General features: G+C 29.4%; 3 protein-coding genes across 5 annotated transcripts in view; 1 reads left to right on the forward strand and 2 right to left on the reverse strand.

Moving 5' to 3' along the window:
• The first annotated feature begins 456 nt into the window (after positions 1-456).
• LOC100166741 (chitobiosyldiphosphodolichol beta-mannosyltransferase) lies at positions 457-3,107 on the forward strand. The gene is made up of 6 exons (XM_001952750.5): positions 457-1,173; positions 1,406-1,748; positions 1,814-2,028; positions 2,251-2,412; positions 2,482-2,596; positions 2,693-3,107. The coding sequence occupies exons 1-6, from the start codon at positions 978-980 to the stop codon at positions 2,907-2,909; spliced, it is 1,248 nt and encodes a 415-aa protein (XP_001952785.1). The 5' UTR covers positions 457-977; the 3' UTR covers positions 2,910-3,107.
• A 5,372-nt stretch (positions 3,108-8,479) lies between these two features.
• On the reverse strand, positions 8,480-15,978 carry LOC100167453 (zinc finger protein 391). Of its 2 annotated transcripts, XM_001948907.5 has the most exons (4): positions 14,758-15,960; positions 14,544-14,690; positions 11,503-11,864; positions 8,480-9,424 (listed from the first exon to the last, which is right to left on the reverse strand). In XM_001948907.5, the coding sequence occupies exons 1-4, from the start codon at positions 14,899-14,901 to the stop codon at positions 8,644-8,646; spliced, it is 1,434 nt and encodes a 477-aa protein (XP_001948942.1). In that variant the 5' UTR covers positions 14,902-15,960; the 3' UTR covers positions 8,480-8,643. The 2 variants fall into 2 exon arrangements, with proteins under 2 accessions (XP_001948942.1, XP_016657701.1); XM_016802212.2 differs by lacking the exons at positions 8,480-9,424; positions 11,503-11,864 and adding an exon at positions 12,814-14,368 and having other exon boundaries at positions 14,758-15,978.
• Positions 15,979-19,283: 3,305 nt separating this feature from the next.
• LOC100165413 overlaps positions 19,284-22,819 on the reverse strand; it is a 22,909-nt gene continuing 19,373 nt past the window's right edge. For both annotated transcript variants that reach the window (XM_029487859.1, XM_008182084.3), the window contains one exon: positions 19,284-21,301. In XM_029487859.1, coding sequence (XP_029343719.1) covers positions 20,800-21,301 — 502 coding nt within the window. In that variant the 3' untranslated portion in view covers positions 19,284-20,799. The remainder of the gene's footprint in view (positions 21,302-22,819) is intronic.

Below are 22,819 nucleotides of genomic sequence, written 5' to 3' on the forward strand. Positions count from 1 at the left end.
AAGGTCCAGCGTTGATGGTGGTAGGGTTAGGTAAAATTGTATAGTTTGCCTCAGGTCTGAAAAATGTTCCGCATGCCACTGCCTAGGTTAATAATATAATAATTATTAGTAGGTATAGCAAATATTGTACCTCGGGAGGATGAAATACCAAAGGCTGTTTCATCGCCTGCTGTTGATATATTTTATTTTGTTTGGTTGAACCTGAATTACACCCAGGCACAAAACACTTTAGAGGCATACTAGTAGAAGTATAAGTAAAAAATTCACAAAAACAATAAATATTTCAAACCACTTTAGTACAAAAAAGTATGTAGTGTATTATGATGTATGGGTTATTATTACTATTATTATTATTATTATTATGGGTACCTATTATGTGAATAACAATTAAGTAGTCTGCAACAGAGTAGGTACAATAAGGAAAAATCTGAAATACTCTTGAAAATAGTGAATTGTAAAATGTGTAATGTGAATACTGTTATTATCTACGTAGTTTAAAACCAACGATAAGAGGACGGTACACTCATAGAACAAGCTACACCGAAACTCGAAAGCGAAACGTTTTATACAACGTCTGATCGAGTGGGCAACATCGTTATCGTGATCGTTACTTATCGTTATCGTGATTCGTGGACGCGAAACGATTAGTGATAACTGATAACTGAAGTTCGAACCATTGTCCAATGTCCATTACTCCCATGACAAAATAAGTAATCTCTAATGCTTTGAAATATATTTTAATAGGTATTTACTTTAACTTAATTTACCTAATGATTACTCTATGAACCATTCAATTTGATCGCTGCAATCCGCAAGATACCAAAGTCCTGGCCACTAAGTACAAAACAACGCTGGATTCGTACTAACTTCTGGTGCGTCGAAATTCTTCGACTTCGATTAACCGTCGCGTTCACCGGACGCAGTGCGTGGACATGCGACTGTCGTAACCTTTTACGATTCCACCGTATACAGTAAAAATGGGAAAGAAGAGCGTCTGCGTGGTGGTCTTGGGCGACATAGGACGGAGCCCAAGAATGCAGTATCATGCGCAGTCTTTGATTCGCCAAGGTTTTGATGTCGACATCGTAGGGTACACGGACAGCCCCGTGCTGGACGACCTGAAAGAGAATGCCACCATTATTGGTGTCCCGAAACCGTTTCCGTTCGACGAATGTGAGTATCTCGTCTAAAATTTAATCCATGTTGTTTGGTGCTCACCCCATACTGGTATAAATATTCCGATTTTCAATAGTCGATTAGTTGCTTGAAAAATGTATTAAATTTGACCACGTCTATCGTTGTTTACCACCTCACCTCTCACATGATCATAGACTGTTGTAACTTATTTCGGTGTGAGTCGCATTTGATTGGCGACATAACTATACGTTCTGTTTTTATTTCACAGATGTTCCAAGGATGATAGCATTCCTGTTTAAAGTTGTATGGCAAACACTGACATTGTTTTGGGCCATATTGGTGAAACGCAAATCCGATATCGTTCTAGTTCAAAATCCACCTGCGATTCCTACACTTGCTGTTTGTTGGTTTTACTGTCTGCTCGTCAATGCAAAATTTATAATCGACTGGCATAATTATGCATACTCAATACTTGCCCTGACTTTGGGGTCCAATGCACCTCTGGTAAAACTCTCCTTATTTTATGAACATGCTTTTGGCAGACTGGCTGATTTTAATCTATGTGTTACCAAAGCAATGAAAGATGACCTGCATAAAAAATGGAATATCGAGTAAGGTTTTTTATCTGTCATTTTGAAATTGTCAACAAAATATCTATGTTGTGTACCTATTTTAGAGCTACGACCCTGTATGATCGCCCGGGACCACAGTTTAAAACAATCACATTATCTGAAAAACATAATTTACTAGAAAAAATGAATTTAAATGATTTCACTAAGCTATCAGAATCTGGAGAGGTACAATTAAAACCCGACCGGCCTAGTCTACTTGTGTCCAGTACTAGCTGGACTCCAGATGAAGATTTTTCGATTCTATTGAAAGCTCTACAAAGTATACACACAATTACCTACATATATTACTGATTTATTATAATCAATTGAATGGATCACTATATTTAAATGTATTTCTTATTCTTAACTTTATCTTGTATTATGGAAGTGATTCTGGGTAATTGTTGAAGAATATTAAATCTTGTTATCTGTATGTTTAAATCTCTGTTTATTTTAAGAGATAACTTGGTCACCGCAATATAATATACATTTATTGTTTCAGAATACGATGAAAGTGACAATATTTACCCGAAACTCATTTGTGTTATCACCGGGCGAGGCCCATTAAAGTATCACTATCAACATAAGATTTTAAAATTGAAGTGGAAAAAAGTTTCAATCATTACACCTTGGCTTGAAAATAATGACTATCCACTTCTTTTAGGTAAAATTACAGGATTATTTAAATAAGGTAAATTATTTTTTGTATAATACATTTATTGAATAATTTCAGCGTGTGCTGATCTCGGTGTGTGCTTACATGCCTCCTCGAGCGGTTTAGACTTGCCCATGAAAGTGATTGATATGTACGGTGTTGGCTTACCTGTCTGTGCATATGATTTCAAATGGTAATAATTATTTAATAGATACAGAATTCTAGTTTTGCTATAATTAATTTAATACATTTTTTAAAAAAGATTTTAAGGAACATTAATTTGTTTCAGCTTAAATGAATTGGTTCGACACAATGAAAATGGTCTTGTATTCTCAAATGAAAATCAGCTTGCATTGCACATTATGACATGGTTTAAAAACTTCCCTTCAGAGATCTGCGAGAAACAAAGTAGGTTTTGTAAAGAAATTGATAATTTCCGGGCAGTAGATTGGCATACAAACTGGATGAATAATGCGTATCCAATTTTTTCAAACGACAATAATTAGCTCCTTTTATTTTGGCTATTTATGTTTAAAATCTTAAATGAATTGTAATTCCTTTATATAATATAATAATATTAATATTTAAATAATTTAAATTATGCATTCATATTTCATACAATGAATTTGTTACAAAAATGTTATTCCTACCAAGGCATAATTTCTGTAATTTTAATTTCCAAAATTTGTCTGTGATTTTAGAATAAAAAATAAAAACATGAAATATAACACATAAATAAATGTATTATTTTGTACTCTAAATATTTTTTTAATTACAAGTAAGTTTAAAATTAAATTAAAATATCCTGTTCATGATATTATTTAATTGTTTTAGCACATTCTAATGTTATTACATACATATTTAAATAATATTTAATTATTAAGGTAATATGTTTACTTCGTAATATCAGCTAGAATTTGAATACCAAAAAAAATTTAATATCTAATAGGGTATATCAAATTGGTGTACGATAAGTGATATAATATTTATTTGATATGTGTTTTGTTAATTATTAATTACATTATGTATTCAAAATGTTGTATTCTTTAAGTTATATAAACGGTTAATTTTAATTATTTTTAGTTGTCATGTATTGTATTCTTTAATTATAAGTAAAATGTAATTGCCCCTTTGGGCATTGGGCGTTGTGCAGCAGTTGTGCTTGTTATATAAATGAATAAATATATATACAAATAGTATATATATTCAAATCAAACTTGTTTTGTGATACATGCATCTATAAGTTTAATATACAATTTTTAAATGTATGTGTAATTATACTTTTATGGTATTTTTGGCTTTTACATATTATTTAACTTTTTACACACTTCTCTTAAGTTTGCTTTCATGTCTGTTTGTCTGTCTGTAATCAAATCTTGCGCACTCGATTTGAGGCACTTTTTGACAATGAAAAATTCTGAAAATTGGTATAGACCTTGTTAATGATATATTAGTTTATATACCTAATGTCTATTAACGTGATCATATTTTATAAATTAACCAATAAAAATCCAAACTTAGTAATTTAGAAAACACGAAAGATATACATTTAAGAGGATGTCATTGCAATATTTGTATTTCACAAGCCTACACGCAACAAATAAGCGCATTTATGTAAAATTGTATTTTTCTTTTATAGTTGTTAAGTTATCAATTATCAGAGAATAAAATCACCCATTTAAAAATTATGGTGGATAATATTATTCTGGATATTATTACTTATCGGTTTTATATTTAATTATTATTTGAGTTATCATCGTTGTAAAATCAATATATTCATCGCTCATTCAGACTCTAAAATTATTTTGTAAATTATCCAGAGAGGAAACAAACAGTGCGTTGACATTCTATGTCATTTGTTAACATAAATTATTGAATACATAAAACCATTTTGGCAGGGTCTAAAAGTGTGTGTAGTACGAAATGCTAAGTGTGGAATAGGAAATCAAAACGTGTGTAATGGTCTATAGTAACTTTTTTCACAGTTTTTTTCTTCGTTAATTTTAAAATTATTTGATGTTACATTGGGAAATAGATAGATAGAAATTTAAAATATTTTAAAAGCCATTTTTACAAGTTTTACTTACAATATTAGTTTTACAATATTTAAAATTAAAATATTTCGAATGATCGATACGTTAAATAATACAAATAGTTATCAAACAATAGTTAATGAATGTAGATACCTATTCTTTTAAAAGAACCATTAACATAGGTATGTTACTTCAAACCGTGATATAAAACAAAATAATATAATTATTAATGTTTGAAAATTATTTAAGTACCTATTATATATTAATTTTTTTAATGATAAGTATTTCTAAACCTAGTGTATATTTGTAATTAAATATTAATAATTTGGTGATTACAATAATTAGCTTTAAAATGTTTGATCAAACAATTTCATATGATTGTGAGGAATATTGTAGCCTGAGGATAATTTTTCCTAAGTTCAGGTATTTTTATTCACCAATTCACTGTTTGTATATTTTAGTTCAGTGCACGGACGTACATACGTATGTACGCCCGTGGTTTAGTGCATTTACTGTAAAATCATTTTGTATAATTATTTATAATCTTATCAATATACCGACATAAACCGTTTTATTGTGATGCAAAGTTCCCCATGGTAACTCCAATAGTTTAATATAAAGTGTGTAGTACGAAAAAAAATATATTTTAAATTCTGCATTTTGGATACAATTTATTTAGTATATTGATTAAAATTGTAGTTTGCTAACATTTTTACATCAAGTTGTAAAGTTATTACAATTTTCTAAAAAAATGTATTAACTTTTAGGTACCTATGCAAATTAATTTAAAGAATAGAGCCTTGATTGTTATTATCCCAAACGATGTGTTTCAAAAAAAAAACCACAAATACATAGTACTTACTTTTTATCCGTTTCTGAATTAAAAATTTGTATACACACAAATTTATTTGATGAATCACGCATTTGGCCATCTATTATTCCAATTCTTAATAATAATTTACGCAATAACTTTATATTGATAATTTTAAAAAGGAAGAAACAATTTTTTTACTCTACAAAAATGTATGTGATTATATTACTGCTATTAAAAATTAAATTGGGACAACTCTACAATCGTTTTTGAAATCTAATTTTGTAACAATGGATATTATTCGCAAACCCCAATTACTAACAGTTGCAATGAGTTTTGTAAAGAAACGTTTGTATAATATAAATTATTATATGCATGCCAAGTATTTAAAAAAAAAAACCTTTTGAATTAATAATTAAATAAAAAAAATATATCAATTACTTATTACAAAGAAGAGATAATATGATAAAATTATAAAAATAAAATACATTTTTTGTTATTAAATTTAATATTATTAATTCTTATTAACATCATATTATGGTTTAATTAGTAATTTCACTTACTGAGATATTATACAAGCATGCAACTACTATTTATTTTTCAGTGCAATATTTTACTATTGTGTTATTATCATATTGTAACAGTAATTACCTAAATTTTAGGTTCTTCCCCGTGTTGTGGTAGAACGGAAAATTAATAAATTAATATTTTTTACAATTAGTGTTTGAAACAGATATAATATTATTTTGTGCTTTATGTAAATAGGTGCTAAATACCTATAAATATACTGATAAATGTACCTAAATAATTTGTTATTATTGTATTTAAAAGTTGTATGACTGATCCATAATACACATCGGTCGTAATGGTAATGTGGTACCTATATGCCAAACCAAAAAAAAATTGAAATTCTCTGACCTAAATAAATTTATACATGGAAATGAAAATGTAATAATATGTATATTATCTAGGTTATATACAATTTTATATAGTGGATTACAATATACTTCATTTAAATATTTCCCTGTTTACTGTTATTTTATTTATTTTAATTAAAACAAAACAAATAAATTAGCATAAATAATAGGTTCTCGTATAATACGCATCTACAAATGAAAATTGTCCCACAAATTTAAACCATTATAACATTACCTAACCTACACTTTTCATATTTACCATTAACATAAAAAAAATTTTTTTGCGTACCTATTGAATAAAATGAATATCATAAATATAATACGCCACTAAATTATATTTAAGCAGGGTCCATTAGAAGCTCAGTATTGATTCACGTTTAGGTAGTGGTTGTTTATGCAATCCTACTGACCATAAATTAAATTAAATGTAGCAATAATGTCGAATAATGCCTAATCGGAATTGCTGAAGCTATGTATGAAATTTGGTCTGTAGTTTCGTCTTAATGTGTAGAAACCAGGGCCGTATTTATAGGAGTGTTTTGGGGGGGGGGGGGCAATAGCCCTCCCTGGATTATGTTAGGGGGCGACAATAATTTTACAACGACTGTAAAAAAGTAAAACGATGTTTTAGAATATGCAATGGAAAATTATTATAAATATATAAATTAATTGTGCAATACCTATTGGTTATCTGCAACTTCAAAATAATTTTTTGGCGAAGTAAAATATAGTTTTTTTTTATATGATCTCTTTTTGTCTATAAATACTAAATTGGATACCTACCACAAATCCTTATAATTATTGATTACCTTGTGGCTTGTACCATCTATAACCTTATACGCGAATATGCAGTAGAAATACTATCTTTATTATTTTATAACATAATAGGTACCTAAATGTACTAAATAAACTAAATAAACAAAATAAACTCTACAAAAAAAAATTGTTCCATTGATTTATTATGAGAACAATTTGTATTACATATTGTAAATTGTAACATCGATTGATAGACGTGCTGCATATTTAATTTTTTTGTTTGTAAAAAGTAACTCGAATATAAGGTAGGTATCAGCTGATTTTACTACAGTTGTGGCTAATAAATAGTCCAAATCTCTGGGAAGGTATTAAAATTATTTAGTGTTTTAATGTATAATACGATCAATGGGCTCCAGCATATCATGTTTTAAGGAGTAATGTTTAGGCAATTCACATAGCATGAACATTTGGTCTATATTATAATTTATATAACACATATTTAGACGTACCTACCGACACGAACAATGTTAAACGAATAGGAGGTAGGTACTTTTAAATATTTATAATATGTAATTGTAATTATTAGGGATCAAAATCTCCGAAAAAAAATTTTTTTTCTAAAGAACTAAACAAGTCATGTATAGTGGAAACAATCTAATAAATAATGATGGTTGACAATCATATTACATGCATATTATAATATATTATACCCAGTGATCGGAATGGAAAACCGGAACGCTATACATTAATATTAAATACACGTAAAAAATATATCTTTAATATAAGTATATAGATAATAGATGTATATTATATTCATATTAAAATTACAATTTTCGTCAATAAATATATACCATACCTAACTTAAAGTCTGTAGTGGATAAATCTAGAGAATTCTATACTTGATTTATAAATAATTATAATTTGTAATATTAACTACTAAAGTACTAACTATTAAGTATTTACTATGTAGTTATTTCTTATTAGTTATTAATATTATTTAATTTTACCAATTCACTAAGTTTAAAAATATAAAAACTATCAAATAGTTACTGTAATATAATTTATAAACCTATCAGCCAGTTACTATAATACCTTATTAGTTATTACAAATATAAATTGACAATTATTAGTATACAATTGGTATATTTTTAATAGTTTAATTTTAAATTTTAATTTAATACATTGACAACCGTATTGGCAAATGTGAAATGACAATAACAGGTTTCCTTATCAATTTTTAAAATGGTTTTTTTTTTTACATAGATTATATTAATTTTTAAGCATAAATACAATTTTTAATTTTCCACAAATTCGGTTTTTTTCCGAAATTTTGATAGCTAGTAATTATTAACATTTATTAACATAATATTATTATCATTATTATAACTATCATAGCTAAACGAACATTTAAATTATATATATTATTGTATACACTACAATAATAAATTATATCATGTAAATGTGTATTTGCAAAAGAATAAAATGTAAATTAAATTGTACTGTTTTATGGGTAATTAATTATATTATTAAATGTATACCAAAAAAACATTATTGTGGTTACGTATATAAATGATAGTAAAAAATTATGTTCTGATCCTATAAAAATGTATACCTACCCAATATATAATAAATGCATAATAATTAATCGTATGAATGATGAAAATCATCGACAAAATGGCAATGTTTCAACGAACGCTCAACAGCGACGAGCCTGTCAGGGTCGTCACGCCGACTCCGGCTCGCCTCTGGGGGACACCATCGAATGGGTCTTGAACGTGAACACTTGCACATCGTCCAAGCCACAAGCGGCCGGGTCTATGTCGTGACAGCCCTTCATGTGCTCCGTCAGGTTGGACTTGGTGCGGAAACATTTGCTGCACTCGGAACAATCGAACGGCTTTTCGCGGGTATGCACGCGCTCGTGGTTCAACATGGACGAGTACGTGCGGAACGGTTTCGAACAGTACGTGCACTGGAATCGCTGGTTGCCGCCGACCGCGCCGGCGTCGGTCCTGATCTTCGCGTTGCTCTTCATCAGCCACAGGCTGTTGTCGTGCACGCACTTGTGCTCGAGCAGCTTGCCCTTGGTCCGGAACACCTTGTCGCACAGCTCGCACGCGAACGAGTTTTCTCTGGTGTGAACCCGCTTGTGGTTCTCCAGCGTGGTCACCGACCGGAACTGCTTGCCGCAGTACGGGCACTGCAGGTCAACGCCGTCCGAACAGTCGCCTATGTGCGCGGACAGTTGCGATTTCGACTTGAACTTTTTGTCGCACTGTTCACACGTGAACGTCGACGTCGTCGCGACCGTCTGCAGCTGCTCTTCCAGCTGTTCCCGTTGCTCTTCGTGGGCGCGTTCGTGTGCGGACAACTCCTCCAGCGACGCGGACACCTTGGAACACTGACCGCACGTCAGTATGTCTTCGGATGTGACAGTCACTCGGGTTATGGACGGGATGTCCCTGCTCGAAGTTTTCAGCCAACGCAGTTCCGGATTGTGGACTCTACGTGAAATAAATGATAATAATATAATATGATATGCGAAAAATAAAAATTGTTTTTAACTAAGCATGATGCTTACCTATACCTAACTATAGACTATAGGTGCTATATACTAAAGGTATAAACTCAGTCTTTGCATACTATATTTAGTTTTAAATTGTGTTTAGGTATTACAAAATATAATAGGTACATAATATATCATGTTTATTTCTTTAAATATGTTTTGCAAGTTATGAGTATTTTAATGCATAGGTAACTTGTTTTAAAACTGAAATATCCAAAAACGCTTACGTATGGCCCTAAATAATATTAATAGTCAAATACTCTAAAGTTAAAAAGAACATTTTAAAGTGAATTATTATCAACGTAAACGGTAAAACGTAAGGTTTACAATGTTGTGCGTTAGTCAGACAAAGACTACCCTGCGAGAACGACGTCCTCTTAATAACTCGTACAATGTAATTTTGGCATTAAATGTCAACTATGTTACGACTCTAAAAAAACTAATGGTCCAAAAACTATATTTTTTTAACGAGATAAACTGGGCGGGTTATAAGAGGTTATGGATGGAAAATTTTAACCACGTATTAGGACGAACAGTTAATATTATATAGATTTATGAAAATGTAACAATTTAATTAAAATTATAAGAGGACGCTACACCTATGCATTCGTTGTCTCCGTCTTACACACGAACAACATGACACATTTTCGTTCACTAGTTTCAATAGTTTGTTGTTAGTTTTGATATCTGAGTAAATTGACCTATTATCAAACTCTAAAGGTAAGAACATTATTTGTGCTCGAGTGTCGGGCTTTTATTCGATATTTTAATTTCCAAGCAAGATATGAGCATTTTTAATTTGTGATATTTCGCTTAATCATATCTTGCTTGAAAATTTAAACATCGGAAAAATCGCCGGCGCTTAAGCATTGATACCTAGTTAGAGTTCTTACCTCAAAGTTTGATAATAGGTCAATTCACTCTAATATTAAAATAACAGCAGACTATTGAAACAAATTAACGACAATTTGCCATGTCGTAGGTACCTACATTTGTAAGACGGGAGACAATTAACACATGCAAGGTAGCGCGTCTTCTTAATGTCATCAAAAACAGTTGAGTTACAGTAAAATTATATTTTATAAATAGGCCTGCCTCCTGAGCCATCTCCCATAGAAGACGCTCAAGACCGAACTCAGAATTTTTTTAATGGGTGGGTGGGGGGGGGGAATAAATGTCTTTATTGGTTCAGCATTTTATAGTATAAGTGGTATTTAAGTTGGCCGAAATTCAAATTAATGTTAAATTTTTTAGTTTACCTACTTCGAAAAAATGTTGATAGGTTGGAGGTTGGCCTTAGTCAGAACTAAAAAAAAATGTTATTCAAGTTTTAAAAACTCAAATCAATCAATTCTTTAACAATAAGTAATTTTTTCGTATTTGTGATACTGAAAAAATAAAAACAGAGTTGCACAGTAAATGTTCTCCTCTTCATAGTATAAAAATTTGGTTGATAAGTTTGGACTACAGTCTGAGTGGAACTTATCTAGAGAAAACAGATTTTGCTATTTTACATTTTTAATTCTCTATTATATAACCACATAACTTGTAGTCATTAGTCATTACTCACAAGTCACATTTCCATATTAACAAGAAAAGAATACAGTAAAACTTCCGTTAACGGTCAATTTTTTTGGTCTCGTCGAGTGTTATCCTAGTGTTATTCTACCTCTGTAGGACGGGCATCTCTAAATCGCGGTCATTCTTTACAGTCCCTTCGGTGACCGTTATATGGAAGTTCTACTGTATATATTATTATTTATAACTGGTATATTATTTTTGGATGTTATGTTATAAGTTATAAGTTATAAGTTTATAACAATTAATTTAGTATACACATTATCATATCTAACACTATTAGTACCTATTTAAAATATTTACACCTGATATCTATTGCATACCATAATAATGTAAGAACATCTAAAAAAAAATTTTCAGAGCAGTCAACAGCTTACCCTAACCACCCCATGAGCAAGTTTATGACCGTAAATAATATAAAATAATAGTACAACTTACCGGTAGTGTTCATTCAAATTGGATTTAGTCTTGAAGAATTTTTCACATACACTACAACCATAAGGACGCTCTCCTGTGTGGGAACGCATGTGGTTTGCTAGTGAATATTCAGACAACAATTCTTTACCACAAATTCCACATTGATGTTCACTAGAGTTGGTTTCTAATATATTTTCATCTTTAACAGATATTTGCATTACCTCTTCTGTTTGAACAATACAATGTGATAACTCAATTTCATTTTCAACTAATTGCTTATCATTAACAGGTTCTGGATCATCAATTAATTGTTCTTCATACAGATTTGGATCCAATAATAAATGTTTGTTATTTATTCCTTCCGAATCAATTATAATTGAATCCTAAAAAGTATATACAATTTATTTAATTAATATTTAGACATATAGTTATATTTAAGTAATTAAAAACATTATTTTGATAATATAAACATTTTATTTCTTAAAGTAGCTTATACAGATAAACTCTATATCAGATTTTATTGATAAATTACAGAATAAATAATTTATACAAAATGTAATAACCAACATCAATATTAAGTAATTTTAACACTATATATATGTATATTCAGAATTCCGTTCATATACAAATACAAAATAGAGATGAAAAGTAATATTATCAAATAATAAGTAATAAATTATAAGCAAAATTATAACAATATATAAATCCAGAATCATAATAAAATACTAATACAGTGAGTTCTGCTTGTGTGATCACTGGTTTATAGATCCAACCAGTATATTAGAATCAAAAAAAGGAAACTCTAAACTAAATTGTATGTTACTAACGTTAAATTTAACTTTTATTAGAATCACCATGTACCAGATAATAGAATTACTCTTATGAAAATTCTTCTTCAAGTGGCATAGACAGGAATTTTCATTGGGGGAGGATACATATTTGTAATTTTTAAGATAAATCACAAGGTAGTGCCCCCTGCACTAATATTATATATAAAAAAGTGGGAAAGTGGGTACTGATCTACTGTACAGTAGGTGTCTAGATAAGTGCATTGGCATTTGTAGAAAAAAAAACTAGAAAAAATATTTCTATTAGGGATCAAAATGAGTCCAAATATTTAGAAAAAATAAAAAAATATGTTGTGAATTTACCCTCAACTTTTTTTTTAATTTCCAATAAAAACTTATGATAAACCTTGTAATAGATTTTTAAGTTTTTTTACCAAGCGAAAATAGGTATATTTATGGACCATAATTTTTAAAAAAAACTAATAAAAATAGGAATTTTCTCCTGCCTATAAATAGCTTAAAAAGTGTTAAAATATTTTGAAAATGTTATGATGTATAGACAACTTTCATTTAACTGCGCTATAGTAAACTAGTTGTGCGTAAAAATCTTTTCTCTGTTTTTCCATATTCAATTTTTGGGTCATCCATCCCATATCTACATATCATATTCTACACATGTCCATGTTCTTGTTATTTTTATGATATTTCAAACTGATTAATTTAGAGGATGAATTTCATTTTTGAACTTATCAGTGTGATAGAAATCAAATGTTGATATAGAAGAATCTATGTTTTAGTTAGAAATTTAAATGTACCGACCACTAATTCTATTTCAGAAGGGACAGTAATACATTTAGCATTAATTTAGTTGTACATATTATATTATATTTAATTTTATTTTAAATGTATTTGTTTTATTATTTTTTTTCTATTTTAATTTAATTTAAGTATACGTATAAATATAGAAACATTTTTAAAATAATTGTTTAATGAAATCAACCGGTTAATAGAATCAAAATGGCCTGAACCAATGTGATCACATTAAGCAAGACTGTAATACAAAACAGAGATGAAAAGTAATATTTGGTACATAACATAAAAATTATATTATAGAGAATTAAAGTAATTAATAAATTATAGTATTCAATTATTTTTTATTTTTATGTCTCGTGAATGGCTTGATGTCGACGTGCTTTTTGTTTAGATATGAATTTCTTTCCACAAAAATTACAGGCAAATGGTTTTTCTCCAGTATGGGCACGTTCATGAATTGTTTTATGAGCACTTTCAAAAAATCGTTTACCACAAAACGAACACAAAAAGTTTCTAACATTGTCATGATATTTCATATGTCTGTTATATTCAGCTCTAGTATAAAATGTCATTGTGCATTTTTCACATTGCACATCTTTAGCCCCATTATGAGTCATTTCATGTCTATTGCGACCATGTGGTGTAACAAAAGCTTTTCCACAGTATGAACATACATAATTAAATGTACCTTCATGTTTGTTTTCGTGACGAACAAGTGATAAGTATGATTTGAAACATTTTTCACAATGACGACATTTTATTTTTTCACCGGGTGCATGAGTCTTCATATGTATCCAAACTTGTTGAACAGTTGCAAATACTTCCTCACAAAAATGACACTGATGGGACAAGGAACCAATTTCTAATTGTTTTTCACAATTTCTTAAATGTTTTAACATGCCAGCCAGTGTTTTGAAAACTTTTTGACATTCTTTACATAAAAAACCGCCCTCAATTTCTGTATAAGAATTTTTTACTTCTAAATTGTCAATATAATTCAAATTTTTACACTTTTTGCATAGGTTAATTTTATCTTTTAAATTATCAAATTTACTATAGTTATATATAACTACATTACACATGGTGCATTTAATATGGTCAGAAGAATGTGTTTTAGTATGTAAAGTAAGTTGTTTAGTTGTTTCAAAGCATTCTCCACAATCTTCACACAAATAAAATTTATCATCATTATTTTCTATACATAATTGGGAAATTATGCTTTCATTCTTTTCCAATGGAGTACCGTCGTTCCAGATGTCCACTACTTCTACAATTTCAATATTATCCTGGAACATACATGCATACCAATATTCATAAAATAATAGTTACAGTCAAAACAAATTTATTTGAGAAACTGGAACGACGGTATGCAATTCTTATTTATAATTAAGTCTAATTTATTAATATTTCATAATTAGACATACAATTTAATACTATTTGAGATCTAAATAAAAGGTATACCTTTTCATATTCATTATCCAAGATGGCACCTTCATTTCGTAGCCATTCGTCCGTAGCTTTACATCGTACTCGAAATTCAACAAATGAATTCACTTGGTCGATACATATTTTGCATATAGAATTAGGTAAAGAATCCTCGACATTAAACTGGAATTAAAAATATTTTTAATAGAATTAAAAAAATACATTAAATTACACTGCTATAATAACTTACGTGAAGATTAGTAACTTCTTGAACATTTTCCAAAAGGGTTTCTTCAAAAAACAAATTTTGCAATTTTTGTTCATTGCGGAGACACAATCGACATAGATCATTCCAGTTTTCGATATAAATAACACTCGGATTTTCTTGGTCCATTGTATGAAAATTATTAGTAAAAATATTAATAAAACAATAATAATTATTGAATTAAAACTGTCAGGTATAACTTTAATAATTAAAAATTAATAAATATTATAATCAAATATTAGATAATATTAAAAACAAGATTACAGGTTAGTCTTAACACTCAACAAACTCAAAAATATAATAATTGAATTAATGACATCACAACTACAGCTTATGTGAAAATATTTATTATACAATAATACATATTTTCATTTATAGTATTATTATATGCAGTGTCATAAGCGACAAGTGACAACTGGCCAATATAACTCCCGAGTACTTCACTTCACATTTGACAAATTCCACACAACACATCAATAGACACTAGGCAGACACAGTCGCAGCACATAACAATTTGGAGATGTTCGAGTAGAGACAGTTGTAGTAGTGAGTACCAAACATGATAAGTGATAACGACGTTATCATAACGTCAACCATGATTTGCAGAAAAAAACAATTTGGTGCTGTGATTGGTTGATTCTTGCATTTAGTAACCGGCATACATATTAATCTAAGTTGGTAACCGGTATACTACCATATCACTAGATCACGATCATATACCATAAACCAATTTTAGAATTAAATATACCATAAGCCAGTTTTAGAATTAAGCCCGGGAACCTGTTGGGCTCGCTGAGAGTGGGTACAATTTTTGGAGTAAGAGTCGTTTGAATTTTAAAAGTCGCGACAATTTTAAGACAAACGTTTAGAATTCGTGATAAGGATAAGTGGTGTGGATTGGAGATAAGGCTTGACGTTTTGGCGGGAATGTTTAAAAGTTAGAGCGTCTAGCAATCCGTCACAAACATTGTAAATAGATAGACTGGATACGATCTCTTGTTGTTAAAAAGTGTAGAGTTGATAGGACGTGTATTTGATTGTCTAGCTATCAGTCATCAAATCACATAGGTAAGCAATCCGACTGTTTCGAATTGCAGACATAATGAGAAACGTTAAGGCCGGATTAAGAACCTGTTGGGCCCCGACAGGGACGGATTGGGCCATAGGGAAATCGGGAAATTCCCGATGGGCCGCGTACTAAATATTAAGTAGGTAGTAGGTAGACGTAAATATAAGCTATTAATTAATAAATATTACCATTGATTATAGATTATTCATTCAATGATATTACGTAATAACAGTCTATAATATTATTATAACGTAAAACGTAATACATTGTAATAATACAAGTACACAACGTATACAACAGAAACTGAATAATAATATTAATTATCAATAAGTAATAACAATAACTGTAATCAAAAAATCAACTTCCATGGACAGTAAAATCTATAAACAATTGGTTATTCGGGTTGTCGATCAGATGGGCCGGTCGCCGGTGGGTTGCGGGTAATGACGAATTTTGACGATACAAGTCGGATGCGGATCGTAAATATGAATACCTATTAAAAATATTTTTATTTGAAATTTATATTATTTATATTTAAATATCAATCGTCATTCAAAACCTCGATATCAGCACTCGGCAGTCAGCAGTTCAGCACAATTTAGTTAATTTTACAATTCAATTACTACTTAGTAATTTAATTTAATTGAATTTACTTAACTAGGAATAACTCATAAAATATTTTATATTACAATAGTAATAGTTGCGAATTATAAAATAAAATTTAAATGGATGGATCATGCTGTACTAAAAAAAACGAAAAGGAGGAGCTGAAAAAATTTGAGACAAAAATAAAAAAATACTACTTTTAAAAGCATTAAATCATTTTTCAAGTCTCAGAATAACGAAGTGAGTTTTAGCTGAACTTTATCTTTATAATAATAATATATTTATAATTAAATGTATTTAACTGTTACTGTACCAAGTACAATAATCTACAATTTATTTTATTGATAGAGAATGAGAGAAACAACATATTTTGCAAAATGCTTAATGCAATAGGTACCTATTTTAATTTTTTAATATGAAAATATACATTAAACTATTTTAGTGTGATATTCAACTGATACTTTTAAAAATTATAGATAATATTTATCTATACCTAAGTATAAATTATGATTTATCGATTTAAAAACAAGGCTGGTCAAATTAATGTTTTTTTTTTTTTTTTAACTCAGTTTTTAACCTAACTTAAACTTTTTAACTCATTAATACCCATCCTAGTATAATAATTATAGATTTATTTTTAGAGTAATGATAGCAATACCTGCTTGTATTTATTTCAAGCTAAATTTGAGTTTATTCACTCAAAATAAATAATTTAGTACAAGGATTTATCACACTCACACATTTACGCATACAGGGGTGGATTGGGAAAACATTTTGGTGCGGGAAAATATTGTAATCAGACCGGTAAAAAAAGCAAAGCTTTTGTTAACTTCTTGATGGACACATCTTTTTATATTAACTGATTTGTCTTTGATTTTTACACACAATGTCTTGAAATGTATTCATTTACTACATATACTAATTACTGGTTCATAAAATATAATATACATTGTTAATTAATAAAAAAATATAGTAAAACAATATCCCTAATGTAAACAATTTTCCATATTGTGCTATAATTATTCATTTTTAACTATTATTTTGTAAATATGTAATTTAAATTTAACTGTCAAAATCCTATAACAAAGCTTTACTGATATTTGTGATTTAAAAGTGAGGCAGAGTTATAATATACTGATATTTAAAATGAGTAAAAGTTTGATAAAAATAAATAGTATTTTATATAAATTACATTTTAAATACATAAGACAAAAAACTTTTTTAGTAATATTTTAAATTAAATACTATTTTTTTTTAAGTATATTAAAGTTTACCTAGGTACTACTCAAATACTTTTTAAAAGTATTTTTATACAACACTGACACTGTTAATGAGCATACAAATTCTATTAACACTCACTGTAATTGATTACAAGAAGTTGAAGAAACGGTTTCAGAATAATCATACAGAATCATACAGACTAATAAGCAGAAACATAGTAAGCTTTGTTCTTTTCACTTGGTTTTTGGGAAAAACGAAAGTGTATTATCATAAGTATTATTAATTCATTAAATAGTTTATACCTAGGTAATGAGGAGTACCTATTCAATACCTTCCACAGTCTTAGGATTGGTCTAAAAAATTTAATAGTTTCAATATAGGAACTTCATTTCATTTAAGACTTAAGTCTTACTTTACAAATTGGTAATATTTTTATAAGTATGCTTAAAATATGTTATTGATAGAGTATTATGGTAGTCATACATAATATAAGACTGATTCAAATTCTTGTTTGTTCCAACAATTTTAAATTTGGGGCTGAATGACTGATGATATTTTTATTATTTTTTTTTATTCACTATTCAAAATTAATTATTGATATCACACTTTGAACATCAATCACATTAACTAGGTAAATAATGTGATAATTACATAATATTATTATCACTGCAATATCCAATCACATAAAAAAACTATTTAATATTATTATTTGTTAACAAATTATTAAAAACAATATTTTTATTGATTAATATATTTTGTTATGTCTACTATTAGGTATATATTATACCTATTCTGGGGTTTATAGGTTACAGTATACGCGGTACAGTGCATACTATGATATAGTCTATACTCTATAATATACTAGCATCCAAAAATATAATAAGTACCTCCTACCTACCCAGAGATGTTGCGTCCAATGAAAAAGCGCACAAGATAAGTGTATTTTTATTTTCTAGTTCTTTATCAAAACGTGTGATTAAATACTTAAAAAAAAATTAAAAACAGCGTAGGAGGCAGTACATCGGGAAAACTCCCGAATTCCCGGTGGGCCAATCCACAACTACACGCATATGTGTTAATTTTAAATGCTATCAAATACGATTGAATAATATATTGGAATTGTATTTTCGTTATTTTTTTATATCGATACAGTAAAACTGATAATATAAAATATAAAATTACCAACATTTTATTATGTAACATTTATATGTAGCCATGTAGGTAATACTATTGTTATTCCATTATTATTATTTTTATTATTACATTTTATTGTTAAAGGTTGATTTTATAATAACACTGATTACAGTAGACTACCCTTTAAAATACTAGAAAAAAATTACTATCTTCAGTATGGTACACTTGCCAGTTGCCCCCAATCTCCCAACAAATAGTGGACCGGTAAAAAGTATTTTCCCGGGCTGGTCCGAAATTCCAATCCATCCCTCCAACGTTTTGCAGTAGGTATGGTCGTATGGACCACAATATTATCGTAAAAGTATTTCACGAAACACTACCGTAATTTTACTACCTCAATAAATGTAGGTAGGTACCTATATTTGTTGTTCTAAACAGAAAAAACACAGGTACCTAATTCAATGTAATAATCATCTTGAAGTCCAAACATAACAATACATAATATATTATAATAAAACAATTATTGACAATTTTTTACAATCAATCGATTTAGATATTACTCTGTAACAATTTCGTATGATTAAAACATTATCTTACAAATAAAACGCTTGAACGATATAATAAATACATTTCAATAAGAAAATTAGTATTTAAAAAAATTAATACAGAGTACGTTGCCATTAAAACATATTAAACGTCTTTGATATAAAATATAATTAAACGATTTTTGATCGTGATAATAACATAAAATATATAATATTATATTTAACACTAGTGAATAAAACCCATAAACATATTTCTTTGTCTTATACAGCTATGTATAAACCTTTAACATTACTCAAACTTAACTCGTTATTTATAGGTTTTTATAACTACTTTAAGCTAAAATCAGTGAAGTACCTATATTTACATGTTCTTATAATAATAATTTCAAGTCAAGTACTAAGTAGGTATATGAAACTTACCTATATGATAATATAATAATATTTAACCTACTATTGATAATTGATTTTATAGAGTAAGTTTTGGTTAATATTATCATCTAATAACTAAATTATTGATTATTTTGGTTATCTAACCAATTGCCATGTATATAACAATTAATAACTATAAGCACCATTGATCAGTTCATCACTATGAATCGGACTACTTTGTTTAATAATTGTATCTATTTTTGAGCTTTACCCATATACGTTTCTGAAACCCTTCTAGTATAAAAGTACCTAATAAATTACAGAAAAAACGAATATAAAAAGGCGCCGTCTCATACCTGTAAATTATTATTTATTAGTATTTTTTACGCCTTAATAAGTACATCATAATAATTTACAACTCTAATAATATAGGTATGGGCAAATATTTTTAATTTATTAATATGGGTGTACAGTGACGGCTATGGAATAAGGAAAACAAGCTACAGAGATCTGAAACAGTGTCAAATTGTAAAAACGATTTGTTGGTAATCGGTACTCTGTCCATAAGAAGTAAGTACCTAGTTGATAATACTAGTAACCTTTTAATGATATGTATTATTATAGTATATCGTTCTCAATATAAAATTTATATAAAATAAATTGTTTCATGTACCCATAGTAGTAAAACAGAAAACTGTATAATCGAAGCATTATTTCATTAAAATAAAAGTGCATTAAAGTAGTTGAAATGCGTTATTTTAATTTAAAATGATTTCCATAATAATTATTCATAAAAAATAAATGTTATAGGTTTATTATTTTGTTTATGAAAATCGCGTAGGTACCTATTGTTATTTTTAAAAAATGTACAGGCAACGGCAATGGTTGGAAATCCAAAACCTATTAAAACTTTTTTTTTTAATTTTGTAACAAAGAGTATCTAATTTTTACATTATGGTCGACAAGTGGTTGTGCACTAAAATCAAACGGTTTTTAATATAAAAATATAATATTATCATTATTGTCGTGATATGTATAGCCATCCAGTATATAGCCAGAGAGCAGCATTGGCCCCAGCGCGACCTAAGACGCCGACTGCATCATCGCGGCGCGTCCTTTGGTGGCCGGCTGCTTCAGGTGGTTGGCGGTTAACGAGTGCGGCGGCACTTCGTCCCGAACTCGGTGGAACACTTTGATGCCAAACTTGAGCGCCGCGCCGACCGGGAACTTGACGTTCAGCCACACGGAGAACCTCATGTTGTAGTTCAACAGCGGCCGGAACACGGCGGCCAGCCAAGCGCGGGTCAGCAGCACGGCGTGAGTGTACACCTGCACGTTGTACATCCACCGGCTGTACCGGGTGACCAGCGGCCGGCGCACCGGTACGCCGCACAGCTCGTGAGTGAACGCCATGAACGCTTCAGTGTCCAGCACGGGCGAGATGGGCTTCATGCCGTCCAGCAGCGCCTCCACCATGTGTTCAAACCTCGGCGGCGGGTTCAGCAGCCCTGGCGCGTACACGTCCCGCAGGATCAACGCGCACGTGCCGCGCACCTCCTCGAGCGAGCCACAACACAGGTTGTACCTGCATCCGTATAAATGTGTCATTAGGTATATAATATTACAATAGCCCATAGGTATATTTATTTATTTATGACCAATATAATTTACGAGACGAGCCAAAACGTTGTAAAGAACGATAGTAGTATAAGACTAAATTAACATTAAGGTTAAAACTAGAACTAATGAGTAGGTAATTACTACAACCTAACTCGCTGTTGAGATAAATTTATAATTATACAATATAATAACGGAATGCGAAAGACGAGTCGTGGTTTGTAGTGTGCGTGAGCCAAAATATAATCGAGGAGTTCGTCAGGAGGTTAGTCGGCGAGGAGTTGTGAATTAGGAACTTTGAAGACAATTTAAGGTAGGAGACTAGGGGAATCGGTTTTTTCTATATACGGATTTTTGAATGGAAAGATAAGTTGTAAGTAGAATATACGAGCTATACAATATTACAATATCATACATGAAAATATTACGTGTATTGAAATATTTAACTGTTTATACAACGACCACAGTCCACAAGGAATAAAATATTCAGAATTATTTTATCTTTGAAAATTTCACAAACTACATAATATATTACTAATTTACGTATTTACTGAAACAAAATTTGATATATTTACAACCTGTATTTACATGTTATACAATAAGCAAATTTGATGATACCTGATTGACGGGAATAGAGAAAGTCGCCCAATGAAAATAATACGGCGTATATTCAAAAATAAAAAAAGGTAAAAAATGCACAGTCGTGTTATGATTTTTGCTGCTGGGAAAAGGGTAAAAATGTCATAAAACATTTTTTAATTCGTTGTGAAGTTCACTTGAAAATGATTTTTTAAATTTTTAATATTAAGGGGATCGCAGCACATCGTATTTTCAGACGTTTTAGACCACTAAACGGTGGTAAATTAAACATACTTCAGAATGTCCGATTTTAATTTTTTATCCTTGTATGAACTCAAATATGACATTATGACAAAATATTATGGCTTTTTAGGAACTTGATGTTAAAGGACTTTACAATTAAGAGTTTTTTTTCAAAAAACCCATGAAATAATTGCATTATATTTGTATTTATTTTGAGCAAATCTGATTTAAAATCAAAAAAGTGATTCCAAAAGAGCGTAGTCTATCTGCTTCAGGGTTGTTATGTTTAAAACATTTGTTAGAAACGTTTTGTTAGTTGTTTAAAACGAATAAAACATATGTTTAAAACAGTGTAAAATCCAAGTGAATATTGTGTTTTTTTTTTAGTTTATAATTAATAAAGAATAATAAATATCTTTCAGAAAAAATTAAATAACTATATCTATTATCGTTTATCGTCGTTTTAGTAACACGTATAATTTCATAAATTCATAACACAGACATAAGTAAAGTACAAATATGTAAAGTACCTACTTTATTTATTAAGTAAGTAAAAACAGCTGAATATGTAACACTAACAATTAAACAACTGTTAACTACACTTTAAAATGTAGCATTAATAATTGAAAGAAAACAACTTGTCTTAACTAGAAAAAAATAAAAT

Source organism: Acyrthosiphon pisum, chromosome X, assembly GCF_005508785.2.
Source record: "Acyrthosiphon pisum isolate AL4f chromosome X, pea_aphid_22Mar2018_4r6ur, whole genome shotgun sequence".
In the NCBI taxonomy this organism is placed as follows: Eukaryota; Metazoa; Arthropoda; class Insecta; order Hemiptera; family Aphididae; genus Acyrthosiphon; species Acyrthosiphon pisum.

What these genes read in the sequence shown, in the direction of transcription:
- LOC100167453 (XM_001948907.5), bottom strand. Translation starts at nt 14,901, where the DNA reads ATGGACCAAGAAAATCCGAGTGTTATTTATATCGAAAACTGGAATGAT. An exon ending in AAGAAGTTACTAATCTTCAC is followed by an intron (nt 14,691 to 14,757) that starts GTAAGTTATTAT and finishes TTTTAATTCCAG; the next exon opens with TTTAATGTCGAGGATTCTTT. An exon ending in AATTTGAATGAACACTACCG is followed by an intron (nt 9,425 to 11,502) that starts GTAAGTTGTACT and finishes TATTTCACGTAG; the next exon opens with AGTCCACAATCCGGAACTGC.
- LOC100166741 (XM_001952750.5), top strand. Translation starts at nt 978, where the DNA reads ATGGGAAAGAAGAGCGTCTGCGTGGTGGTCTTGGGCGACATAGGACGG. An exon ending in TCTATTGAAAGCTCTACAAA is followed by an intron (nt 2,029 to 2,250) that starts GTATACACACAA and finishes TTATTGTTTCAG; the next exon opens with AATACGATGAAAGTGACAAT. An exon ending in TGTGCATATGATTTCAAATG is followed by an intron (nt 2,597 to 2,692) that starts GTAATAATTATT and finishes AATTTGTTTCAG; the next exon opens with CTTAAATGAATTGGTTCGAC.